Source organism: Sebastes fasciatus, chromosome 2, assembly GCF_043250625.1.
Source record: "Sebastes fasciatus isolate fSebFas1 chromosome 2, fSebFas1.pri, whole genome shotgun sequence".
NCBI classification, from domain to species: domain Eukaryota; kingdom Metazoa; phylum Chordata; class Actinopteri; order Perciformes; family Sebastidae; genus Sebastes; species Sebastes fasciatus.
This window is the reverse complement of record NC_133796.1, coordinates 18,910,281-18,932,988: the sequence shown is the minus strand read 5'-3', so window position 1 is coordinate 18,932,988 and position 22,708 is coordinate 18,910,281. Positions and strand designations below refer to the sequence as shown.

The window sequence follows — 22,708 nt, the reverse complement described above, 5'->3', positions numbered from 1 at the left end:
CTGGGTGAGAGCGCCTCCCTACAGGCGGTTTGATGTAGTGCAGGAGACCACCACAGCAGAGAGAGTGAGACCAGTGTTTTTGAGTTAGTTATTCTCATATTTCTCTTTAGAGTAAGGTCATTTTATTTCTGTTAAAAACAACAATATAAGATAAAGAATATTGTTGTTAGTGTCCATAGCAGTGCAATCCCACAACAGCCTGTTCTCCCTCCTGCCCTCTGGTAGAAGATAGAGGACCCCAATGACTCTCACCAGCAGACCGAGGGACAGTTTTTTCCCCCCAGGCCATCAGACTCTTAAACAGATAAATCATACAACACTCTATCCCTCACAAAAAGTGCAATAAACAAGTGCAATACTTCAATCAATGCAATATGTGCAATATAAAAATTGTTTTAAAAAAAAAATACCTGTTACCTATTTTTAGAGTATGCAACCGCTACTGCTCCCATATATATATATTTTGCTTCTATAGTTACCATATACCAAGTACTTCCTTTATTATTATACTGTATATTATTTGTAAATACACAAATACACATTTATTATTTTTTGCTAGTTAACTTACTGTTTTCTTAATGGAGCTTCCCAGCAAAAAGCATTTCACACGATTGTACTTGTATAACCGGTGTGACAATAAACATCTTGAATCTTGAATCTTGAAAAAAATCTTCAATTATATTAATTATCCCTGTTCTAAATTGCATAATCCGGATTTCCAGTTTGCTGGACTGCATGTTTTATTAAACCAAAAAGATCGATAGGACGTGATGACAATTTGTCTGTAATATGAATTCAATTATTGGCACAATAACTGAATGGATCAAGACATAATAACCCTAAAAATCACCATTAAGTGGCAAAAATAATTATTTTAATAATTCTAACAACTTACGGTTGTCTAACATCAGATTTAGCACTACAACGTACCAATCACAGCTGGGGAAGCACTGGTATAGTTCTTTATATGTAAGGCATTGATGTATGTATATATTTATATTAATATTAATATTAATATTTTGAATAGCTTCTAATCAATAACTTTTATAGTGCTTCCAGTATTGTAATGTATAATATGTAATATATTGCTGTTGTTTTTTTCTTTTTTCTTATCTGGACCTTGAGTCTGCAATAAAGTTTGAATTGACTGAATACTTGTCAATTTCAAAGAACCATTAAAGGCTCAGACACAGCAGCCGGTCCATCTTGTTGTTGCAATGGTGGGCTGTGTATATGAGACTGTTTGAAAGCTTTGTCCAATAAATAAAATGTAAGAATAAAAATTAATTTCAAATGTATATATTCACAATGCATAGGCAATATGCATCTACCGTTCCAGTGCACTAAAGATTGTTTTGCTCTTTGGTATTACAACTGGGATCCAATTAAACATGGTACACAACAGGTAAGGGATGAATGAGGCTTTTTAAAGTAGCTTTTATTGAAAAAAAACAAAAACACAATTCAGTGACTATGACATTGCTAGCAACAAATATTTCTTAAACAAACTGCTTGCTGAGGGTCAATACAGAAGACAAAATAATTTCAAAAAAAAAAATCTTTCAAGCTGACTGCAAAAATATCAGTTGACTAATCATAGCTGATGGATGTTGAATTTCAATGTAATTACATGAGTGGTCACATTTTTGAATAATTAGTTATAGTGGAGGGTCGACAACAAAATCAATACATGTAAAGTGAGATACTTTGTTTCAGTAATCAAGACTCACATAAATACCTGCTGCAGCCATGAGGTCTACCACAGCCAGTGTCTATTACATTTCATTACACAGAATCAAAAGCACCATCTCATTATTTAAGACTTGTTTAAATAAGATTGCTCTTTACTGGCCTGCCTCATTAAATAAATGTGAATTGAAATACCAAGAAAATACAAAACTGTACAAAAATGTTTTTAAAGAAACTGAATAACATCAGCGAGCCCTTGATTGTTTCAGTAGTACCAGATAAAAAGAAGCACCATTTGTTCAATTGAAACAACTTTCACACTGCAAAAACTACTGGATGAATCAGTTTAATGAAGTAGGAATGCACTGATACCGTTAGTGGTTAGCAGATCACAGGATTTAGTGCAGCACCTTTACAGAACAGAGATGCTATGCTGAAGTTAATTCTTAATCTGGATTATTTTTGAGCACGTACATTTGAGGTATAACATACATTATCTAAAGTTTGATTTGGAGATGGAAAGTTCTGTATATCTCAACTGATTGTGATTCAAATTATAAGACCGACTTACTGATGTAAAGGAAAATCACAGAAAAGATTAATAAATCTGTTTTCTAGCGTTAGTCTGTGTATTTATAGACCTGTCAATCAATAAAGACTAACAGCAGGTTGTTTGGATTGTTGGTATTTGCTAGGAGGGCTAAATTTTTTTATTTTTGGATCACAGGGATCCAATGTTTTTAAAATGATTGAACAAATGAAATAATGTGCATTTGTGTAGAATTTGGTCACGGTATTGTGGTTAAAGATGCTGTTGTTGATCATTTTTGAGCTGACTTGGACTTCTTCGGTGTTTTGGCTCCTCCCTTCTTCTTGGGTGTGGTGAAATCTTTGTCGCAAACCTCACACACCCAAAGGCCTGAGGAGACACAGAGAATGAATTAAGTACTATAAAAGAGACAAACAAAAATACAAACCCACATTTTTAAAAAGCAGACAAATTGTGAAAAAAAGTGAATGACTGTAATGGAAATTTTGTGTGCACAAGTCTGCTTTTCTCTTGTAGTGTTTGTTGTCCAATCACAGAGTGAAATGACAATCAAGACTGTATTTCAAGTACAGCTGTCAAAGTTAACGTGATAATAACGCGTTAACGTGAATTCATTTTAACACTACTAATTTCTTTAACGCATTAACGCAATTGATCTTCCAGAGGTTGAACCGGGATCCATTTTAAAGCTAGAGTGAAGATACTGGTACCAACCATGTCATACTAGCTTGTCACGAAGGAAAATAAATAACACTCCAAAGTTAGGCAACATTTTGGGAGGTAAAACTGGCATTTCCATTTTCAAAAGGGGTGTGTTGACCTCTGACCTCAAGATGTGAATGAAAATGGGTTCTATGGGTACCCACGAGTCTCCCCTTTACAGACATGCCCACTTTATGATAATCACATGCAGTTTGGGGCAAGTCATAGTCAAGTCAGCACACTGACACACTGACAGCTGTTGTTGCCTGTTGGGCTTCAGTTTGCCATGTTATGATTTGAGCATAATTTTTAATGCTAAATGCAGTACTTGTGAGGGTTTCTGGACAATATTTGTCATTGTTTTGTTGTTAATAGATTTCCAATAATACATATACTGTATACATACATGATAAGAGTATTAAATACTTGACAAATCTCACTTTCAGGTACATCTTGAACAGATAATAAATGTGTAATTAATTTGCAATTAATCGTGATTAATTATTTTTATCGATTGACAGCCCTAATTTCAAGTCAAGTAAGTGGTTGTGTATCTGTCTGCCCATATCACATATCATGTACTGTATGCTTGTGTTTGTGCCCATCCACTCACCCGTAGGTATGGAGTCCATGCCCACGCAGAACGTGTGGTATCCTCGGTCACATTTGTCGCAGAACATCATCTCGTCCTCATGGTGGGGCTGCTGACACACGGTGCACGTCTTGCACTCCATACACTGCCAGCGGTACGTATGGATCACACCCACCAGCTCCTTGCTCATGTCCAAGCAGGACGGGTGGCCTGAAGTGTACGTACACATAGACACATGCACAGAAGCAAACACAGAGCCACACACACACATAAATAAATACATGCCACATGCGCACAGACACCGATACAGACAAAACATAAAAGACACAAATAAAGATATAATGTGAACAAGCCCTCAAAACACATTAATACACTGTCCTGTCATTTCAGAGGACTCAAACACACATGTATTAAGACACCACCATTAAAAACAAAAAAGAAGTCTAGAATCTAGAATCTACTCACATCTATCCTAAAATAAGCTTCAAAATATTGTCGGGAATACATAAAAAAACAAATAGTTATAGATACCCATTGATATTATTAAGGACTATCTAAATAAAGAATAGTTGTATGATTATGTGACATGAATAGCCTTTTTCTCCATACTGTCTTAACTGCTTGGTGAATATAAATAAACACTAAATTTGCCAACATGTTTGATCCAGCCTTCAGATGAATAACTTTATAGACATTCTTTTGAACCACTAATGTCATTGTTATCACACAGTCAGTGTAAATCATTTGAAAAGTTAATTATATACATCACTTTAAATTACACAAGCTTTACTGTCTAAATGTAAACACTCACAGCATATAAACAAGGCAGTGTAAACACTTGCCTGAAACTATAAAACTTGCTTATACACAATGAAATGAAATCAACTGGTGGTTCAATGAACAACTAAGATGATTCATTAGTCAATGATAATCATTTCAGGGATCTGTTAATTCTATGTACCACTGTTGTTAAACGAATGAGACACAGATGGGACAAGTGATTTATGATCATACAGTAATACTACTCTGGGGAGGATCATTTATACAAAAGCAAATACATCTGGCATTAAAAGTGGTTAAATTGTGCTGATGTTGTTTATAAAAACAAAATATAAAAACAGGAAAGTGTCTTTTAAAATGAGCCGTGTGAACTTACCGCTGTTATCACATTGAGAGCAGTGAATGAGAGCCTCTGGTTTGCCCCTCTTGTTGGCCTCTTTACCCTTCTGGCAAATGCCACATATAGCATTGGGAATGACCTTAGGCTGCAAGGGCAGAATAATGCTATAAAAAACATGTGTATCCTGTAGTCATGGACAATATAGTAGTTCAACAAAAAGAGCACTTTATCTTGACTAAGGAAGGCTTTTCTACTTTTGGGCGCACAATACATTAAGTAAACCAGTTCCATTACATGTTGACTGGTTTACTTTAAACACAAATTGCATCACCTGGCATCAAAATTGCTGTCTGATTAAAGTTTGATAGTTGATGTTTTTTTTAGTCTTTGTGTCAAGGAGCATCCCCAGGTTACTGGGCCTCAGAGCTCTAAGAAGAATTAGACGCATGGTGACCCTCTTGCATGCATGTAACATCTGTAATCTACAGCAGAGTATGGACCTTTTTCACAGCAGACATTTTGACATGTCATAGTAGGAAAAGCACAGGTGCATTTAATAACATTAATTATAGCTGCATTCCAGTTAGGGGAGTCCTTGGTATTGTGCATGCTGGCTCACTGGAATAGCTTACTGGGACACTTAATGGAACTGAGCCATCGTTAATGTTATTAGTTTCACCTGTACTTTTACTACTTTGATGAATCAAAAATGTTGCTGTGATAAAGGTCCATTGTCACTGTAGTCAAGTGACGGCTTACTTGATAGCAGACTGACTTTAAGGATGCTTTCTATGCAACGTACCCTTCAGGTTAAAAGGGGTCAGAGCAGAAAGATAAAGAAGCTTGGGGACATTTAAATCAGGATGTCACACGGAAACATTTAACACATTTAAAACATCAACACCTCTAAAGGAAGCCACACAATTAAAAGATGAAATATTGAGCAAGATTTTAAATTTGGACTGCAAAAGCCTGAACTAAAATGAACAATGTGACCTAAACTTTCAACGAGTAAACAAAATCGGTGCAATTTAAGAGCATAAAATATGCATGCGCTAAGGTCAGTTTGTTTTACGGCAGTCCTTAGGACACAGAAGTATCCCAAAAAAACTAAATCTGTACAACAAAATTAATTTTGCTTTTCTGTTATTCATGAGGCAAACGTGTCCAATTACTTCTAAAGCCTCAATATAGTGACATCCTTCATTAAAATGTCCCCTGACAGAAAGCTAGCAGGTTACACTAAACAGCCATAGGTAGAAATCTATGGGACAATAAAGGACATGGTTTGGTTATGATGAAAATCAAAAGACTAGAAAGAAAGCAGAGAACTAAACTAATAGACAGACAGCAGCAGAAGAAGGAAGGAAGAAAAAGGTAGAACTGAACGAAGCCCCTTGAATATTTTCATACATACTCACTATTCATATGGAAATACTGTATATACTAGTTATATAGTTTATACCTTTGGCCTCACTGCATTACTGAAATCATTAGTGAAAGGATCGCCCCTATTGCTATTATGAACTGACTCTTTACAACTGTCAAAATGTAATTGTGGCCACATGAAATGCTTACATCATAAGCAGCCAATATGTTATAAAGTCTAATGATCTGCTTGATGCCTACACAGTTCAAACATCTATTCAGTGGAAACATCATCCACACAGAAAAATAGAACATGAGCAGTTAATGAGGTTGAATCCTGTTTTATTCTAAATTAACTGAATTTGGTCAACACAAGAAATGCTGTATTTTATGCACATAAAAGACAAAAACTCTCAGAGAACTCACTTCCAGGCATGTTTGCTTTTATATAATCTGGTAGGTTTTGTATGGAGTCATATAGCTCTAGACATTACGTATAATTCAAACACAGAGGCATACATACTGAGACACAATTAGAGGGAACTTTATACTGGCTGACCACACAGATTTGAGATCATATGGTTTAAACATCATGTTTTTACTTTTGTTGTGATTTCTATAATGTAAATGAGTTATAGGGTAATGCTAACCTGTTAGCTGTGCCTCATAACTTCCTATCTGCCTCAACTAAATGTACATTATTTAGTCCACCTTGCAACTCCTAGTGATAACAATGGCCCTCATCAATATAATTCCCTCATTCAATATGTCTGACATGCAAAATAACAAAACTTTCTGAGCTCCTTCTGATAATCAAACCAGCCCCGCACATTCTCGGGTAGACTAAGAGCAATATCAAGGGAAACTCTCTTTTAAAAAAGATAATACTGATAATAGAATCTGCTGCAGCCAATGTGTAATCAATGTAATATTACTGAATGCAACTGCATCACACAGTGAATCCAATATTTGTATCTCCATAATGTCTCACCTATGTATAAGCTACAGAAAAGCTGTTGAGCCACAGCTTTCAGAGGGATAGATTTCCTGGAATCATTAACATGTCATGTTAATGGTGCAATATAGATTCAACATGTATGTAACATGCAACATGTATCACACTCTGAACTAAATACTGCTCTAGAGGCAATTAGTCAATATGATTCCAACTTGTTCAGAAGTAGTTTTTATTCATGAGCTGTTTGTGAAATACCACTCTACTAATCAATGTAGATGGTAGCCGGACCAGAGCGAGGTAACGTTAATCAGCTAGCGACCTGCATCACTGACTGAAAGTTTTGCTGTCACATGTGGTATCTTTTGTTGAGACCTAAAAGTAATTTAAAAGTTGTATCTACTGGAAACCACTTTGGCATTTTACTTTGGCCGATCTACCAGAACTACAAAATTATGGATCATCTTTGACTTCTGTTAATGGCATTTTTTTAAAATATAGAAATGCCTGAAAGCTATTACATCTCTAGCTCCTTTTGTACTCATCACAGTACAGGTATATTATGTTACCGACTAATTCTAGTGAATTCTGGCTACCAACATGCCTTGTCATGTCTGCGGGTGCAAAAGCATATGCAAAATGATCTGATGAATAAACATCAAGTCAAAGTTAAGTTAAGTCAAACTTAAACTTAAACACACTGAAACTGGTAACCGTTTTAAACAGACACTAGAAAAGGACCATGCCCACACCACAAAGCTGAGCTGAACTCAACTGGACCATCATACTCTCATTAACGGTAATATACCAGCATATTTTAGGTGTTGGAAATTTTCTTCTGCAAGGTTGAGAATTGGAAAAATGAAACAAAACTAGCACAGTGGGGCTGTAGGGAACAAGTGTTACACTGAAATAATACTATTTTCCCATCTACAGTCCTCTGAACATTTAGATTCAATTCAAGGCATTTATTTAAGCTGAATACCAAAGGCGTGCCATGACTGGGTGTTAACGAAAGGTAAGCTGATGTGGGGGCTGTCCAGCAGAGTCAAAACCCAGACAGGCAGCATACAGACTACTTCTAGCTCAGCTCAGCAACAGTGTGAACAAGGTCGGCATGTCCTCATCTCTCCAAGATGACATTATAAGGACAGGTAAACCTCATGTCAAACAGCTGTCTGATTAACAGATTAACAGTACATCACATGGTGTATAAACAAAGCATATTATAATACCAATACACACTTAAAACATCAGGGTTAAGTGCATTCTACACTTCAGATATAAATGTTAAAATTCTCTAGTGTTAACATCAACTACTTCTTTAAAAGCAACCACAAACTTTAGGTGGTTTATATTTTCTATATCTGAGTAACAAAAAGACTTTTCTTTTTAAAAATGAAAACTAGCAGCCAAAACATCCACGTACTTGTCTAGGAAGTATCTTTTTTTGACAAGTGAGGACAGACGAGAGGTATATTGAAGACATTCAAAAGGAAAAACTTTTAAAGTTCAAATTTGTCTTCGCTGAAAAACCCAAAAAGTGAAAGTGCAGTGAAAAAGAAACAAGTGTTCCTTTAAAATGTTCTTATTGCTCACAGTCTGGTACGAAGAGAAAAAATAAAGCCACCGGGCAATCATAAAAACAAAAACTGAAGACAGGACCCCCAGTGTGTGACTGTGTGTGACTGTGTGACTGTTTGTGTGTGTGTATTTGTATTTGTGTGTGTGTGTGTGTGTGTGTGTGTGTGTATTTGTGTGTGTGTGTATTTGTGTGTGTGTGTGTGTGTGTGTGTGTGTGTGTGTGTGTGGACCAGGTTGTCCCGGCTGAAAAGCTGACAAACTGTAGAAGCCGGAGAACAAAGTGAAGAAAGCTAGGGAGGGGTGGCGGGATGAATGGAGTAAGGGAGTGGTAGTAGTAGAAAGAGGAGGAGGAGGGGGTAGAAAAGTGCTGCTGCTGTTGTTGGAGAAGAGTTCAGGTGCTTTTGTCCTCTACCTTGTACCCTGGGGCCACTTTGTGGGAGGCTGAATGGCGCTGGCTGCCGTCTTTGCCCGGCGTGGATGTCCTGTCTTTGGCCTTGGACTTGTGGCCCGGTCTACCTGCTCCCTCTTGGCTCTCCACATCTGATGTGTTGCCTGAAGAACTGTCCTGTAGAGGAACAGAAGAGGAGGGAGGAAGAGTAAAGGGGTTTAAGAGTGACGTACAATAATGTATTTCCATGTAGGTAACGGAGTCATGTTTAGTAGAGGTAAATCATTCTGACATGGGACCTAGAATCATGCAACATCACGTATTTGCTTGCATAGTTGCATAATATGCTTCTACCTAGGGCTGTGCAATTAATCAAATTTCAATTACAATTACGGCTTCCAAAGATTATGAAAATAAGATATATCGTCATAAAACGATTATTGTTCCGCATTCCGTTTCCCAATGTTGCTCTTGTTTTGTCTTGTGTTATAAATACAGCGCACCCCTTTCCCTTACAGTGGTGCACTTTTGCCCCGCTCGCTGCAGCGTATTTCCTCCGTGGCGGTGCACCGCGACCGGCTGTAGGTCAGCTTGGAAAGGCCCGGGGTGAAGGTGGCGCTTTACAGCACCCATCCCTCGCCCATACCTCACCGCTTAGTGCTTGCTGTGAGGCAGACTGTCCTCAGTGCTGCGATGTCGGCAACCCACCTGACCCGTCTTGAAACACGGACCCCGTCGCATTTACCATGCTTTATGGGTGTGACTTTTTTATCTAGCCTCTCAAAGTGCACCAGATTGATGGATTTAACTTTAACATGTAGCCTACAAAATGTTATTATGTGTAAAATGTGATTTTTTGCCATAATCAAGCAGCCGTACTTGGACCATTAAGCATCTGTACCACTAATCCAGGATGGATGGATGATCTGACACAGACTACTAGAGCAGTTGTACACAACCTAATGTCTTACAGATGAGTTCTTGTTCTTTTTGTCACCCTTGCCATCCTCTGCGTCATCCGAGTCTGGTTCTGAGTCCAGCGCAGGGAGCTCTGGATCCAGCGGAGGCTCAAACAGAGCTGTGTTCAATGGCAAGTACCGCAGCTCATTGGGAGAGTACCTGTCATGCACAACACAATGATGCATCAGGGCAAAACATTCAGCACAGCACTATATAATACATGCTGAGAAAAAGGTAATCTCAGGAAAAGGTAACATAATTTGGGGTTTATTATCTTGAATACAAAAGAGTTTAAATGTAAGAAAAAACATTTATCTAAGTGTGTACTGTACCTTTTGTAGTAGTCTTGGAACTGTCCTGGTATGAGAGCTACAGGGTAAGGCCCCGTCCTTGTCAGCTCTGGAGCCAGCACCTTGAACCTGCCCTGAGGTACCTGGATAATCTGAGAAGACACATAAAACATAATGTATGTCAAAAAATTCAGAAGTTACACAAAGCTCTTTTCTGAATCCCTGTATAATCTCAGTTCACAAAATCATAGGTTTTCCCAGGTTGGATTTACATGTGTCTGGAGGTCGAAGTAAGCTCTCCTCTCTTCCATACGCTCCCTGTTGAAGTTACTGTTGAACTCTGCAGCCTTTTTGGCTGCCTTCTTAATGTACTCAGGAACCTTGCTGGCCTCCACCTTCTGAGGGTTCTGCGGCTGCATCTGCTACAAAAGACAACAGATAAAAACTGTAAGAAATGTGTTCAAACATCTATGTGGAGGACTTGCATTAAATGCATAACTGTAAAAAAAAATGTCACAGTAAACATCAGCCCCCAGGATTGTTCTTTTAGTCTGTATACTTACAGAGTACTCTTTATTTATCCTCTGCCGCTCTCTCTCCTGCAGTATGACTGAATACTCAGAGTGTTTGATGGGATACTCCTTTATCATCAGATCTATCACCTCGTCACTCCGCAGAGCTGTCAGACCTGGACACAGACCAAAAGATACAGTAAATCTTATAAACAAGGTTCAATTTGCACTCTAAATGCACTGTATTAAAGGTCTTATTGATAACATTTTTATGTAGACAAATATTTGTTTTCCTATTATTACATCCAGAGTTTTTAGAAAGGTGCTGAAAAAAAGTATAGCTCTTCCTGAAAAAAAACAACATATATATATTATTATAATTTTGGCGGGTACAAAATGAATCTGTGGAGATATCTGACGTTAAGTTCCCACTTCTAACAAGGTTTGTGAGCCGATAGTAAAACAACGTTGGTATCACGTGGTATCTCTGAGTCGTCAGTTAGTGTGGAAATAACGGCTAAATGGCTAAGATTGACGGTAGGTGCCTGGCAACGACTTGTTGTGAAGTAAATGCAATGGAACGGGGGATGTAGAATGTTACATATAGTGGCTGAATGTTATTAATGTTATCAATAGCACCTTTAAAAGAAATGTAGTAAAACAATTTTATCTGGTGGTCTGAGAATGTTAGGTGCGGTTCCTACCCAGAGTACACTGTGTTTCAGTAATGACGTTCTGCTCACGCAGGTAAAGCTTCTCTTTGTGGGACAAGTCTCTTCTCTCCATATCTACAGAGTGAAAAACAAATAACATCACTGGTCAAGGAGCAGCTTCATTCTTCATCAGGTCAGAACATGAGTAAAGAAATGTCATTACAGCAGTATGACAAACAACTATGCATAGCTACTACTGGTGAAGCCAGCCTACCCGTTCTCAATGCCTATACTTGTATTGTTACTGTATTATTATTCCAGTAATAATACTTGTAAATGAAGTATTAGCAAATCAATGGTATTATAGTATAGAATCAATAGTATTTTTATGAGAAAGAGTAACACTTTATCCTTGAACACTTGCAGGTGTGCAGTACTGTTTTAGATTTTTACATCAGTCTTACCTGGGTACTTCCTCTTGAAGGATGTGACTCCCAGATACTCGCTGACCTGCTCCTGCAGCATGTAATACTCTCCTGTGTCATCTGAAGGCCACTTGTACTCTGTCAGGTTCTCTGCTGGGAAATATGTCGGGCTGGAATGGGGGTGGAAAATCAGACATAATGCTATGAGGAAATTGTATTTTAAAATAAAGTATATAAAAAGGGAACACATGAAACTGAAGGGGGCTACAGTTATGTCTTTAAGTTTTATCACATACATGTCTAGATACAAATCATAAAATATATGATAATAACAAAACCTTGTGAGCCCTTAAGTTATCAAGACTGCTTAAAACAGGGCCTATTTATTGTTCATAAGTATCGTTCAAACCAACCCAAGGTCTTGACTGGAGGTGTCGCAGCTTCGGGAGCTGTCCCCTGAACCCATTCTCCTTCTCTTCGGAGGTTGGCTGCCATCATTGGACTCCTCTTCTATTACATCCTCCTAAAGAGGAAAATAAAAATACCATTTTTGACTTATATATTTAACAATAATATAATATAATGTGATGTTGGCAAACTCCACAGAGCATGCCTATGTTTACAAACTGGACTTGTATGCGATAGGTTCAGAGTGAGGACTAGCAAGACTAATAAGAGTAAGACTATCTAATTTTGTTAAGCTCTTATATCTCTCACTGGAGTATTTATTTTGCTGCTCTTTAGGGGGCACTTTGTATTTAGCTCTCTAATTTGTGGTTTGACATTTCCACAGGTATAGAAGTCACTAGATCCCAAAAAGTTTGGGCAAATGGGGCAGGTTCACAAGTGTTTATTAATACAGCCAGGATAGTCTTAATGTCGCTGTCCCTCCATCTGATTTAAGCGGACACATGGCTGTATTTATTCATCAAAATCTGGCTTATTGTTTCTTAAACATCTTTATCCTTTGGACCTACAACCCACCCACAGCCCTTGATTCCTCAATAATTACTGTAGCACACAACCAATTGTCAGCAAATTACTGTATACTTGGTGGCGTTTGTCACAGTTGCACACGTTTGGACATTCTAAGCACCAGTTGAAGATGGAAAGAGAAAAAGAAGAATGAGGAATTAAAAGCAGCCACATTGCTGGATCAATCCTAGTGCCAAAGTCGTGAACTCAGAGCTTTCAGAAACTTTCCACATACGAGGTCATGAACACGACATGAGGGGGGCGTTCATATGGATTCAACACGACCCCCATTTGAAGGCACCAAATATACCTTAGGACATCACAAGTTTGAGACTTACTTCTAGTTTCTGGCTTTGAGAGAGAGAGAGTAGGTCATGTTCACACATATTGAATGAACTTTACTAGGCCATGGAAATAACATATTGGCATTCTTAATTTGGGGTGGTGTTCCCCTTTAATCTGATCACTTGTGTAGATGTGTCCTGTTTGCAGTGTGACGTTAGTCATGTTACAGCAGAATGAAGAAGGTAAGGTAATATTAAGGGTACCAGAATAAGGCTAACGTTATCCCTGTCAAACCACTCATATAATAATAAACTTTAGTGGATAGCACCTTTCCAAACATAATTACAAAGTGCTTTACATAGTGCAAACATCAAGATAAAAACAATACAGAATAAAAACATTAAAAACATGGGACAAAATAAAATGTTGAACATAAAACTTTTGTACAAAAAGTCAACAATAATGCAATTTAAAACAAGGGATTGCTATATCAATGGAAGGTGGTGTTTTTGTTTCTTATGTGGACATAAATCATATAAATAAATGTTTGTAAACACGACACAGAAGATGCAAACCATCCCAGCACACATTAGAAAACAAAGAGGAGATGCTAACATCAGTAGAGTCATTCATGGACGCAGCTAGCCGTTAGCTTAGAGTTAGCAACCTCGCAGAGCCCCGTGAACAGAGCTAACTAGCTAACTGTTATTATTGGTGTTATATTCGTGTCTGCAGAACATAAATGTCACCTTTAAGGATTGTGCTCCGGGAGTAGCGGGGTTGCTGTCGCAGGGTGGTCTGACGGGGAGCACAGCTGCCATGGTTACCTGATGAAACCTGCAGCAGCAGCTCAGTAAAGCTCGTGAGCTAGCTGCTACTGCTTCTTCTTCTTCGTGTGAGGTTTTGTGGCGGTTGACGTTAACGGTGACGTAAGTACGTAGCCGCCGCCTGCTGGGCTGGAGGGTCAGCTCGCTATATCTTAACTGTGACTGGTTATTTCAATAATATACACACGAGTTGTATTATTTGTTCGTGTAAATATGATGTCAAGGCTATGCTTATCACAAACTTTCGACGAGTTTGAATGATATTGAAAGAAGTCTGTCTCAGAAGCCTCAAACACTGTTAAACAGCAGCACCCTGCGGCCGCCTTAAGACATTACAATGCTCAAACGTTTGTTTTTAAAGGTCCCATATTGTAAAAAGTGAGATTTTCATGTCTTTTATATTATAAAGCAAGTTTAAGTTATGTATAAATACAGTGAAAGTATCAAAACTCTCAATCCATGGAGAAATACACAAAGCCCCTATTCAGAAATTGTGCGTTTGAAACACCCCGTTAGGATTTCTGTCCATTTGTGATGTAACAAATCTACAATATTTACACCATTTCACATTTTTAAATGTAAACCTACTAAATGTGTCCCAATTAATTTCCTGTTGCAGTGTATTTAAATGACAGGATGTAAACATGGACCCAAGCTGTTTCCGTTGAAATGCACTAAAACGGAGCGTTTCAGACAGAGGGTAAATACAGGCATATTCAGGCTGATAGTATGAGAAAAATAAAGTTTTTTTTAACATTGCAGCATGTTAACATGTTCTAGTAGAAACACAAAATTTGATTATGAAGTATAAACCTGAAAATGAGCATGATATGGGACCTTTAATTCGTGCTCTGAAATTAGTAAAAATAAATTATAAATTATACAACAAATAGAATGTAAGGAAAGGAAAAGATGAATTAAAAACAAAAAAATGGAATAAATTTAAAATGTCTAAATAGTTTTAGTCAATTTAGAATTTTAGAATTTTAAGTCATTAATCATGGTCAAATATGTTTTAAAATCAGTATCTTTAAAAATAAAAAGAGGGTATTTTTTTAAGCCATATTATGTATATGATATTTTGCTAGGATAATAATCAAATTAATTATGTAATATATATATCTCAATCTTTTATTAGTATGATATTTTTTTCTAAATGTTTTGAGAGATCGTCTTCAACCAGATTAGATGTCTTTTATTTTGAAAAATCAAACCACCTACGGGAAGTCGGAGGGGAAAAATCAGCTAGAATCCGTGGAAATCACCAACGGGACTATTTTTTCCTTTACTTAGCGAGCTTACCCATTTGTCAACTTGTATTTCTCCTTTCCTCCCTCTTAGCTGTCACAACGCCACCCTGGCGATGTCGGAGTCCTACGGTAAGAGGCTGTTTATAACGAAGTGGTAAACATCTTGACGTAGACACAGCGAGATGTGATGAGGCAGGTGTGTCGAGAGAGCTTTCTCTCACCGTAAACAGATAACTAGCTGACAGGCTAACCGAAGGCTGTTGGCCTTAAAACTGCCCTGTCAGCGTTAGTAAAGCATCAGAGGTTGTACAGGAGATGTTACTATTATATGTCTCCAGTTTGTGAGGTTACAAATCCACACAGAGGTTAGCAGACAGGACAGGAAGCTGACAGCAGGGGACAGGGCTGAAGATGATGGAGCTACTGTGAAGATCTGACTGAGCTGTGTATCCTGTACTATAGTGATGGTCACAATACAAGGGATGTAGGGGACAACCTAGGGGATAATAACCATGGTTTGTGAGGGATTAGTGTCCTCCTAACTTCACTTTATTACATGAGGATGATCAGGGAACTACTGTACACAGTTCCACCACCATCCATCTATGTGACTGCATAGCTGTGTATAACTGTACACCCCAAAGCTGTATTACTATACTGACTGAGCTGTGTATCCTGTACAATAGTGATAGTCACAATACAAGGGAATGAAATTAGCACCTGCCAAATACAGGGTAAATGTTGGCTGTGGCAGGTAAAAATTTCAGGTCACCTGCTACCATGGCACCTTTTACATTAAAGGTCCCATATTGTAAAAAGTGAGATTTTCATGTATTTTATATTATGAAGCAGGTTCAAGTGCTATATAAATACTGTTAAACTATCAAAACGCCCAGTATACGGAGAAATACACACAGCCTGTATTTAGAAATTGTGCGTTTGAAACAAGCCGTTAGGATTTCTGTCCATTTGTGATGTCACAAATATACAATATTTAGACCATTACATGGTTTTAAACTTAAACATTCTAAATGGGTCCCAGTTTATTTCCTGTTGCAGTGTATGTGAATGACATCAGCTGACAGGAAGTATACATGGACCCAAACTGTTGCCTAGCAACACAATTCCGTTGAAATTAGCAAAAAACGGAGCGTTTCAGAAAGAGGGTGAATACAGGTATATTCAGGCAGACACTATAAGGAAAATATATATGTTTTTTTAACATTACAGCATGTAAACATGTTCTAGTAGAAACATAAAATTTGATTATGAACCTGAAAATGAGCATGATATGGGACCTTTAACATGTTATTAAAGAATTGTGACCAAGATATAACTGAGCAGAACATTTTACAATTAAAAACAAGTCCTCTTTTGTATACAAACTATATCATAGTGAGACTGTTTTCACATAATCACAAACATATCTTTGACATTCTGTACTGCAATGTCTTAATACATATCAGATGGCATATATAAGTTGATATCAGTATAACTGTGATAAGCTAATATTGTCCAATAACCAAACAGACAAATCCTGCGTTGTGTTGGATGTATACACCATCATTTCTGTGTTTTCTCGCCTCAGATTTCCTGTTTAAATTCCTGGTGATTGGGAATGCTGGAACGGGCAAATCCTGTCTGCTGCACCAGTTCATAGAGAAGAGATGTAAGTCAGACAGATGCAACACACCGCTCATGGTTTACTGTTACAGACAGTCGCTCTGACATCTAATGTACAGTGCTGAACTGTTGAGTAATCAACACATGTTAACATGTTAAAATGGGATCCGCTTTTTTGAATGTAGGTCAGAGAATGTGTCTCTAGAGATGTGTTAAGTCCAGATAATAATAGCCAATCATTATATTGTTCAGTGCATTTTCATCACTTTGTATTGCAGTTATCTAATAATAAACCCATTTTATTTTGTTTTCCAGTTAAGGATGAATCCAACCACACGATCGGAGTGGAGTTTGGCTCTAAGATCATCAATGTGGTCAACAAAATGGTCAAACTGCAGATTTGGGACACTGCAGGACAAGAAAGGTTCAGGTGGGAAAAAGACCAGCGCACCTTTCTATGATCAAAGGCTAATTTAATCCCCTTGCCCTCTGCGTACTGGTAAAAACTAATTTACCAAACTTGACTACTGGTGAAAGACAGAGGTAACAGAGAAAATTGGTGCCTTTAAATGAAACTCATAGACTCGTGTTTACAACATGGGAAGTCGTGTACACGATTGCTTGGCGTTCAAGTGGTTGAGTCGTGAGAAGACCGCTGCTAAGCAACGGCAATATTAACGTTACTATCGGCCTCTAGAAGCCACAGAGGCTAACAATTTAGCAAGTGGGTAACATAATGTAGTAAATGCAAAGGCATAATGACAGAAGGAAAAAGATGAGGCCGTTGGGAATATCAACATTTTTCTCAGACTTATTATAAAATCCTGAAGACAAACAATATCCGACTAAAATTACAATATATTAACTTATTATGCACCGAAAAATGAATTTCCATGTGCACGCCGCCATTTCTGGCAACGTCAGCAAACACGTCACAACTCGTGAACTCTGAGCTTTCAGAAACTTTCCACTTATGAAGTCGTGAATACCACAAGAGAAGGGCGTTCATATGGACTCTTCTCGTAAACAAAACCCCATTTGAAGGCACCATACGTTTCAGTGACACTGGTTTTGACTTGTCAAATACAGGTGTAAGTAATTACATTAATTTACTGTGTTGCACTGTAGTAATGACTGTAAGAGAGTCATCGTTAACATCATTAGTTCCACCTGTGCTTTGAAAAAGGGGGCGACATAAAGTTGTTTGTGCTTCCAAAGGAGTCAATGATCCCTCAGGCCTCCTGGCCCTCGTGTAAATTACTATGTAATATATGATATAATATAGTCATATTGACTGTGAGTTTATCTCTGTGTGTGTGTGTGTCAGGTCTGTGACCAGAAGTTACTACAGGGGAGCAGCAGGAGCTCTGCTGGTCTATGATATCACCAGGTAAATCAGCCAATCACAGAACATGATTTCAGATCCCCTCTTTGTCAACAAGTCCCCTTTCCTTTCTAACATGTAACCTGTTTGTCTCTGCGCGCTGCAGTCGAGAGACATACAACGCTCTGACCACGTGGCTGAGTGACGCCAGGATGCTGGCCAGTCAGAACATCGTCATCATCCTGTGTGGAAACAAGAAAGACCTGGACGCCGACAGAGAGGTCACGTTCCTGGAGGCTTCACGCTTCGCTCAGGAGAACGGTAGGCTCAACCGTTTCATAGTTCCTCTCAAAACCTCTAATAATAGCTGGGGAACTTATTTCTCTCAGTAGAAGGGAGCTCCAGGTGTTGACCTAGGATTTTTTGGGCATTAGCACCTCAGTTTACTTTGGTTCTGTAAAGAATTATGCTGCTCAAAATGAATGTATTGTATTATTAGGACTGAAATACCACGTGTGTGTTTGTATGTGTGTGTTTCAGAGCTGATGTTCCTGGAGACCAGCGCTCTAACAGGGGAGAACGTTGAAGAGGCCTTCGTCCAGTGCGCTCGCAAAATCCTCAACAAGATAGAGTCAGGTAGGAGTTACGATCCTCGCTTATAACCATAACCCCTGACTCTAAATCCCCTCTTATCCTGACAGGATCAACAAGGCAGGATTAGGTCTGACTCCAGACCCTGCACTGTAGCAGAGTTAAAGAAACCAGATACAACTTAACTTAATTACTAAAAATCTTTTCAGAGTTGGTGGAGACGCCAACATGAAGCCCACTCTCTCACATCTGTGTCTCTTCACACATCTCGTCTCTCATTTCCAGGGGAGCTGGATCCAGAGAGGATGGGTTCAGGTATCCAGTACGGCGACGCTGCGTTACGACAGCTTCGTTCTCCTCGTCGTGCTCAGCCACAGGGCACCCAGGAGTGTGGCTGCTAGTGGACGCGCCCAGTAACGCACGCAGACAAGGTGAAGGGGCCAGTGTGTGTTTGGACTGTGTGTGCATTCTATAAGAGGAGGATGTTTATGCTGTTTTATGCCACAGAATACGATTTTTCATTAAGAGTGCCAGAGCTTACGAGCTGGCTGGAGCGACTTGACATTCTGCTCATTGCTCTCAGCGCTGTGCGTCTGCTGCCGCTCCTCGTCTGCTGTGTCACTCATCTTGTGATTTACATACCTCAGTCTGAATACAGATTCAGAGTGGAGCATTTTTAGTTTTGACAAAAACACATTTCTTTGCTGCTTCTTCAAACTTCAATACATGTGAAAGGAAGCAACTTTGGGATGCCTTCATTACAGTTATTCAGGAAGATTTTCATAATTTACGAGTCACTGAAAGGATTTTGTCTATATTTTGTTATTGTCAACACATCCCATGAAAAGACCAAACTAACAATACTTTAGTGTTCCCCAGCTTGTCTAACTCTCAGCCCCATGACCATTCGTTCCTATCGAAGACATAAATCTTCACACATTTAAAAATAGTTTTTTATTTCATTAAAGGGGAACAACATGTGAATTAAGAATTCCAATGTGTTATTTCCATGGCTTAGTAAAGTTCAATCAATATGTGTGAACATAAGCTACTCTCTCTCAAAGCCAGAAACCAGAGAAAATAAAATGAATGGGAGACTGATTTTATGGACTCACAGAATGTTTTTTTTCTTCTTTTTTATACCCTAATGAGTTTTATTCTATTGTTCTATTGTCAGTTGTGAAACGGAAAATGTTCCCATATACTCAGAATATTCCCCTGTGTGCCCTCAGTGTCATCTATAACATCTCTCCCTATTCATCGTCTATGGAGCAGTTCCACTCTTTATACCCTATGGTCAGAAGTTTGAGTTTTAGCACTCTAGTTTTGGGATTTGGGAGAGTTGTTCATGTTTACTAATATTTTTTGGACTGTCTTAAACCATATGAACAACATTTTGAAAATAGGCATAGTCCCCCTTTCCAAGAACAGCTGGGCCCTGTAGTTTTTTAGGAAACGTTACTCAAACAAGAGTAAATAGTGTATTTTTTGGGGATCTGATTTTGGGTGCTCATGTGTATTTCCGGCAGCAGGACAATGAATGTGGGATTGACTCAAAGTAAACTATAGTGCACATGTTCGTGATTATGAAGATTTGTGTCACTGATGTGCTTTAATAGTTTTTGGACAACAATGGAAGTCTACAGCAGAGAGCAATAAGCTACATCAGGCTTTGGCTTCACTTGCCATACTTGTTAGTTGGATCACTTCATTGTTATTCGCTGCCTTTTTATTGCATTTATTGAAAATAAAAATATAGAACATCACCAGGATATTGGTTCAGCCGGCCTTTTGCTTGCAAACAGGAAGTACGTCATACTCAGCAATTCTTCCCCCCATAATGAGTTAATAAGAGTTGCTCATTGGGTCGCTGATACACCTTTGTGTTGGGTTGCTTACAGTGATGTTATAATGCTTCATGTCTCTCTTTGTGTGCATCAGTGTGTTTCAGACGGGTTTGTGAAGACCAGGAGAAGAACAGTCACGGGGGGAACCAGGGTTCAGGTTACTACGCTGGTGACTCCTCTCTGACCTTTGACCTTTCGCACGACTCTTCAGAACCTTCGGAAACTTTTGAACCTTTGTTGTCATGGCTGCACCTCCTAGAACTCTGAGCATCTCCAAGGTAACCAGAGAACTGCCCACCCTCCAACATTCTGCTCCACTATTGGACCAAACCTTCCTCCAGCCCTCCAATCAGGACGTGCAAAACTGACATGTATGTAACTTCTCTCTCTCTCTAACCTTTCTACTCATCTGCCTCCAGACTTAGTACATCTTATTACTATTCCCTTCTACCTTCTATCTTTACATTTTGGGAAATTTCTTTCCTTTTGAGTTAAAAATGAAGATATAACGTGACAATGAGTCAGTTTTAAAGTCGTTGGTAGGTAGATTTCTAAATTTTGGAGCTAGCCAGGCTAACCTGTCCCCTCTTCTTCGCCTCCTGGCCCCAGATTGATACTTGATAAATAGACATGTATCATTCATCATTTCATCTTTAACCACATACGTATTTAAAAACTACCACAGTACACCCACCTGCTCTGATTGCGTGTTTTAAACACACCACTAACAGTCTACTGAATACATTTTACACTCCCCGTATCCCTTCTTACACACTTCCTCTCCCTGTAAAGTGCTCCGAGGCAATGCAGCTGCCAAATACACTTCATCACCCTACCTACCCTACCTGTTGTTTACATCCCATCATTCTGCTTACCTGTCTTGCCTGTCTGAATCTCCCCCGTCTCCCTACAGCATCTTACACACTGTACAGTGTTTCTGTATATAGAGACTGACGCATGTTTTCTCAGACAGAATATCAGAGTATTTCATTATGAAGAGATATTATATGTATATTAAAGTAGATATCATATGCAGCATCTGTTTCATGCTCCACTGTATTATTATGTTAAGCTACAATACACTGGCAACTTGTAAGCAGTATAGATGGGCAGTACTGTTGCAGCAATTATGTTGATTTGTGAATGGGACACGCTGATGTGGATTACATGAACATGTTTATGTGGGAAAATGCTGTTTCATTATTGTTCAAGCTCATAGACTGAAAAAACAGAAATATTCTGAGTATACATTTGGCTTTCTGTTATGGTTAATTTAAATCATTTTGGAGTGTGGAAGTTACATATCCATCTTTTAATGTACAACGGCACATTCAGCATTCAACACTCAACACTCAGTTAAATGACTCATCTGACAGCGTTTACACACTTCTTTATATTATCCAAAGGGTTCCAATCACGACTCTCATTTATAAATGATGCCTGTTTACATGAATGCCTCACTGACTGCTGCCAGCTGTGGGTTAATACTAACTGAATGCATTTCAAGTTTTATCAATTGTAGGAAACTGTCTGATGTGTGTTTGATTTTAATTTGTCTCCAAAGATGCTTTATGTTCAGTTCAGCCACACACATCTCTCGACAAAAAAACACTTCAATTTGAACATTTAGATTTAGAGGTGTGTTTTGCATAGGTGTATTCAAGCATTACAACAACATGTTGTTTATGTTTTTAATGTTTTTTATTACATTATTGCCCCTTGATGGTTATGCATTAAACTTTTAAATCAAGCACACTTCAAACTGTAGAAATATTTCATATTAGAAATCATCTGATGACGGCTTTGGCTGCTCCACGCCAGGTCGCCGTCTTGTGTTTATGTCATCAAGTCCTTTGATTATTTATGGACGTCTGTTTTTCTCTTGTCATTATGAATATCATGGATTTTTAATTTATTGTGTATGATAAAAGCATATGTTTTTAAAATAAAAACTACAACAAATACTGTATAGCGTTGTCTTTGAAAAGCAGTTTTTGTTGGTTCAATCCACAATTTTGGAGATTGTCCATTGCGTTATTTAGGGCTAGGCAATATGATGATATATATCATCAAAACGATATATTGTTTCTATTGCAATATAGGCTAGGCATATATTTAGTTCTTTTTTTCCTTTAATGTCACTTAAAACTGTTATGTTCATTTTGCACTCAAGTTCTTAAAATGAGAAAATACTTCTT

General features: G+C 38.3%; 2 protein-coding genes across 2 annotated transcripts; one reads left to right on the top strand and one right to left on the bottom strand.

Moving 5' to 3' along the window:
- Nucleotides 1-1,417: 1,417 nt before the first annotated feature.
- phf10 (PHD finger protein 10) lies at nucleotides 1,418-13,958 on the bottom strand. Its single transcript, XM_074612781.1, has 12 exons — nucleotides 13,798-13,958; nucleotides 12,202-12,311; nucleotides 11,828-11,958; nucleotides 11,415-11,498; nucleotides 10,762-10,886; nucleotides 10,471-10,620; nucleotides 10,241-10,350; nucleotides 9,920-10,067; nucleotides 8,973-9,125; nucleotides 4,690-4,798; nucleotides 3,555-3,743; nucleotides 1,418-2,608 (listed from the first exon to the last, which is right to left on the bottom strand). The coding sequence occupies exons 1-12, from the start codon at nucleotides 13,867-13,869 to the stop codon at nucleotides 2,511-2,513; spliced, it is 1,479 nt and encodes a 492-aa protein (XP_074468882.1). The 5' UTR covers nucleotides 13,870-13,958; the 3' UTR covers nucleotides 1,418-2,510.
- A 1,143-nt stretch (nucleotides 13,959-15,101) lies between these two features.
- On the top strand, nucleotides 15,102-22,476 carry rab4a (RAB4a, member RAS oncogene family). Its single transcript, XM_074612769.1, has 8 exons — nucleotides 15,102-15,254; nucleotides 16,714-16,794; nucleotides 17,064-17,178; nucleotides 18,076-18,138; nucleotides 18,239-18,393; nucleotides 18,613-18,708; nucleotides 18,949-19,094; nucleotides 20,605-22,476. The coding sequence occupies exons 1-7, from the start codon at nucleotides 15,239-15,241 to the stop codon at nucleotides 19,062-19,064; spliced, it is 642 nt and encodes a 213-aa protein (XP_074468870.1). The 5' UTR covers nucleotides 15,102-15,238; the 3' UTR covers nucleotides 19,065-19,094; nucleotides 20,605-22,476.
- The last annotated feature ends 232 nt before the right edge of the window (nucleotides 22,477-22,708 follow it).

Bases quoted from the DNA above. Each gene is read 5' to 3' on its own strand.
- phf10 (XM_074612781.1), bottom strand. From the start codon at position 13,869: ATGGCAGCTGTGCTCCCCGTCAGACCACCCTGCGACAGCAACCCCGCT. The intron at 12,312-13,797 runs GTGACATTTATG...TTTCCTCTTTAG, and splicing joins CCGGAGCACAATCCTTAAAG to GAGGATGTAATAGAAGAGGA. The intron at 11,499-11,827 runs GTAAGACTGATG...TTCACTCTGTAG, and splicing joins CTTCAAGAGGAAGTACCCAG to ATATGGAGAGAAGAGACTTG.
- rab4a (XM_074612769.1), top strand. The intron at 17,179-18,075 runs GTGGGAAAAAGA...TGTGTGTGTCAG, and splicing joins GCAGGACAAGAAAGGTTCAG to GTCTGTGACCAGAAGTTACT. The intron at 18,139-18,238 runs GTAAATCAGCCA...TGCGCGCTGCAG, and splicing joins CTGGTCTATGATATCACCAG to TCGAGAGACATACAACGCTC.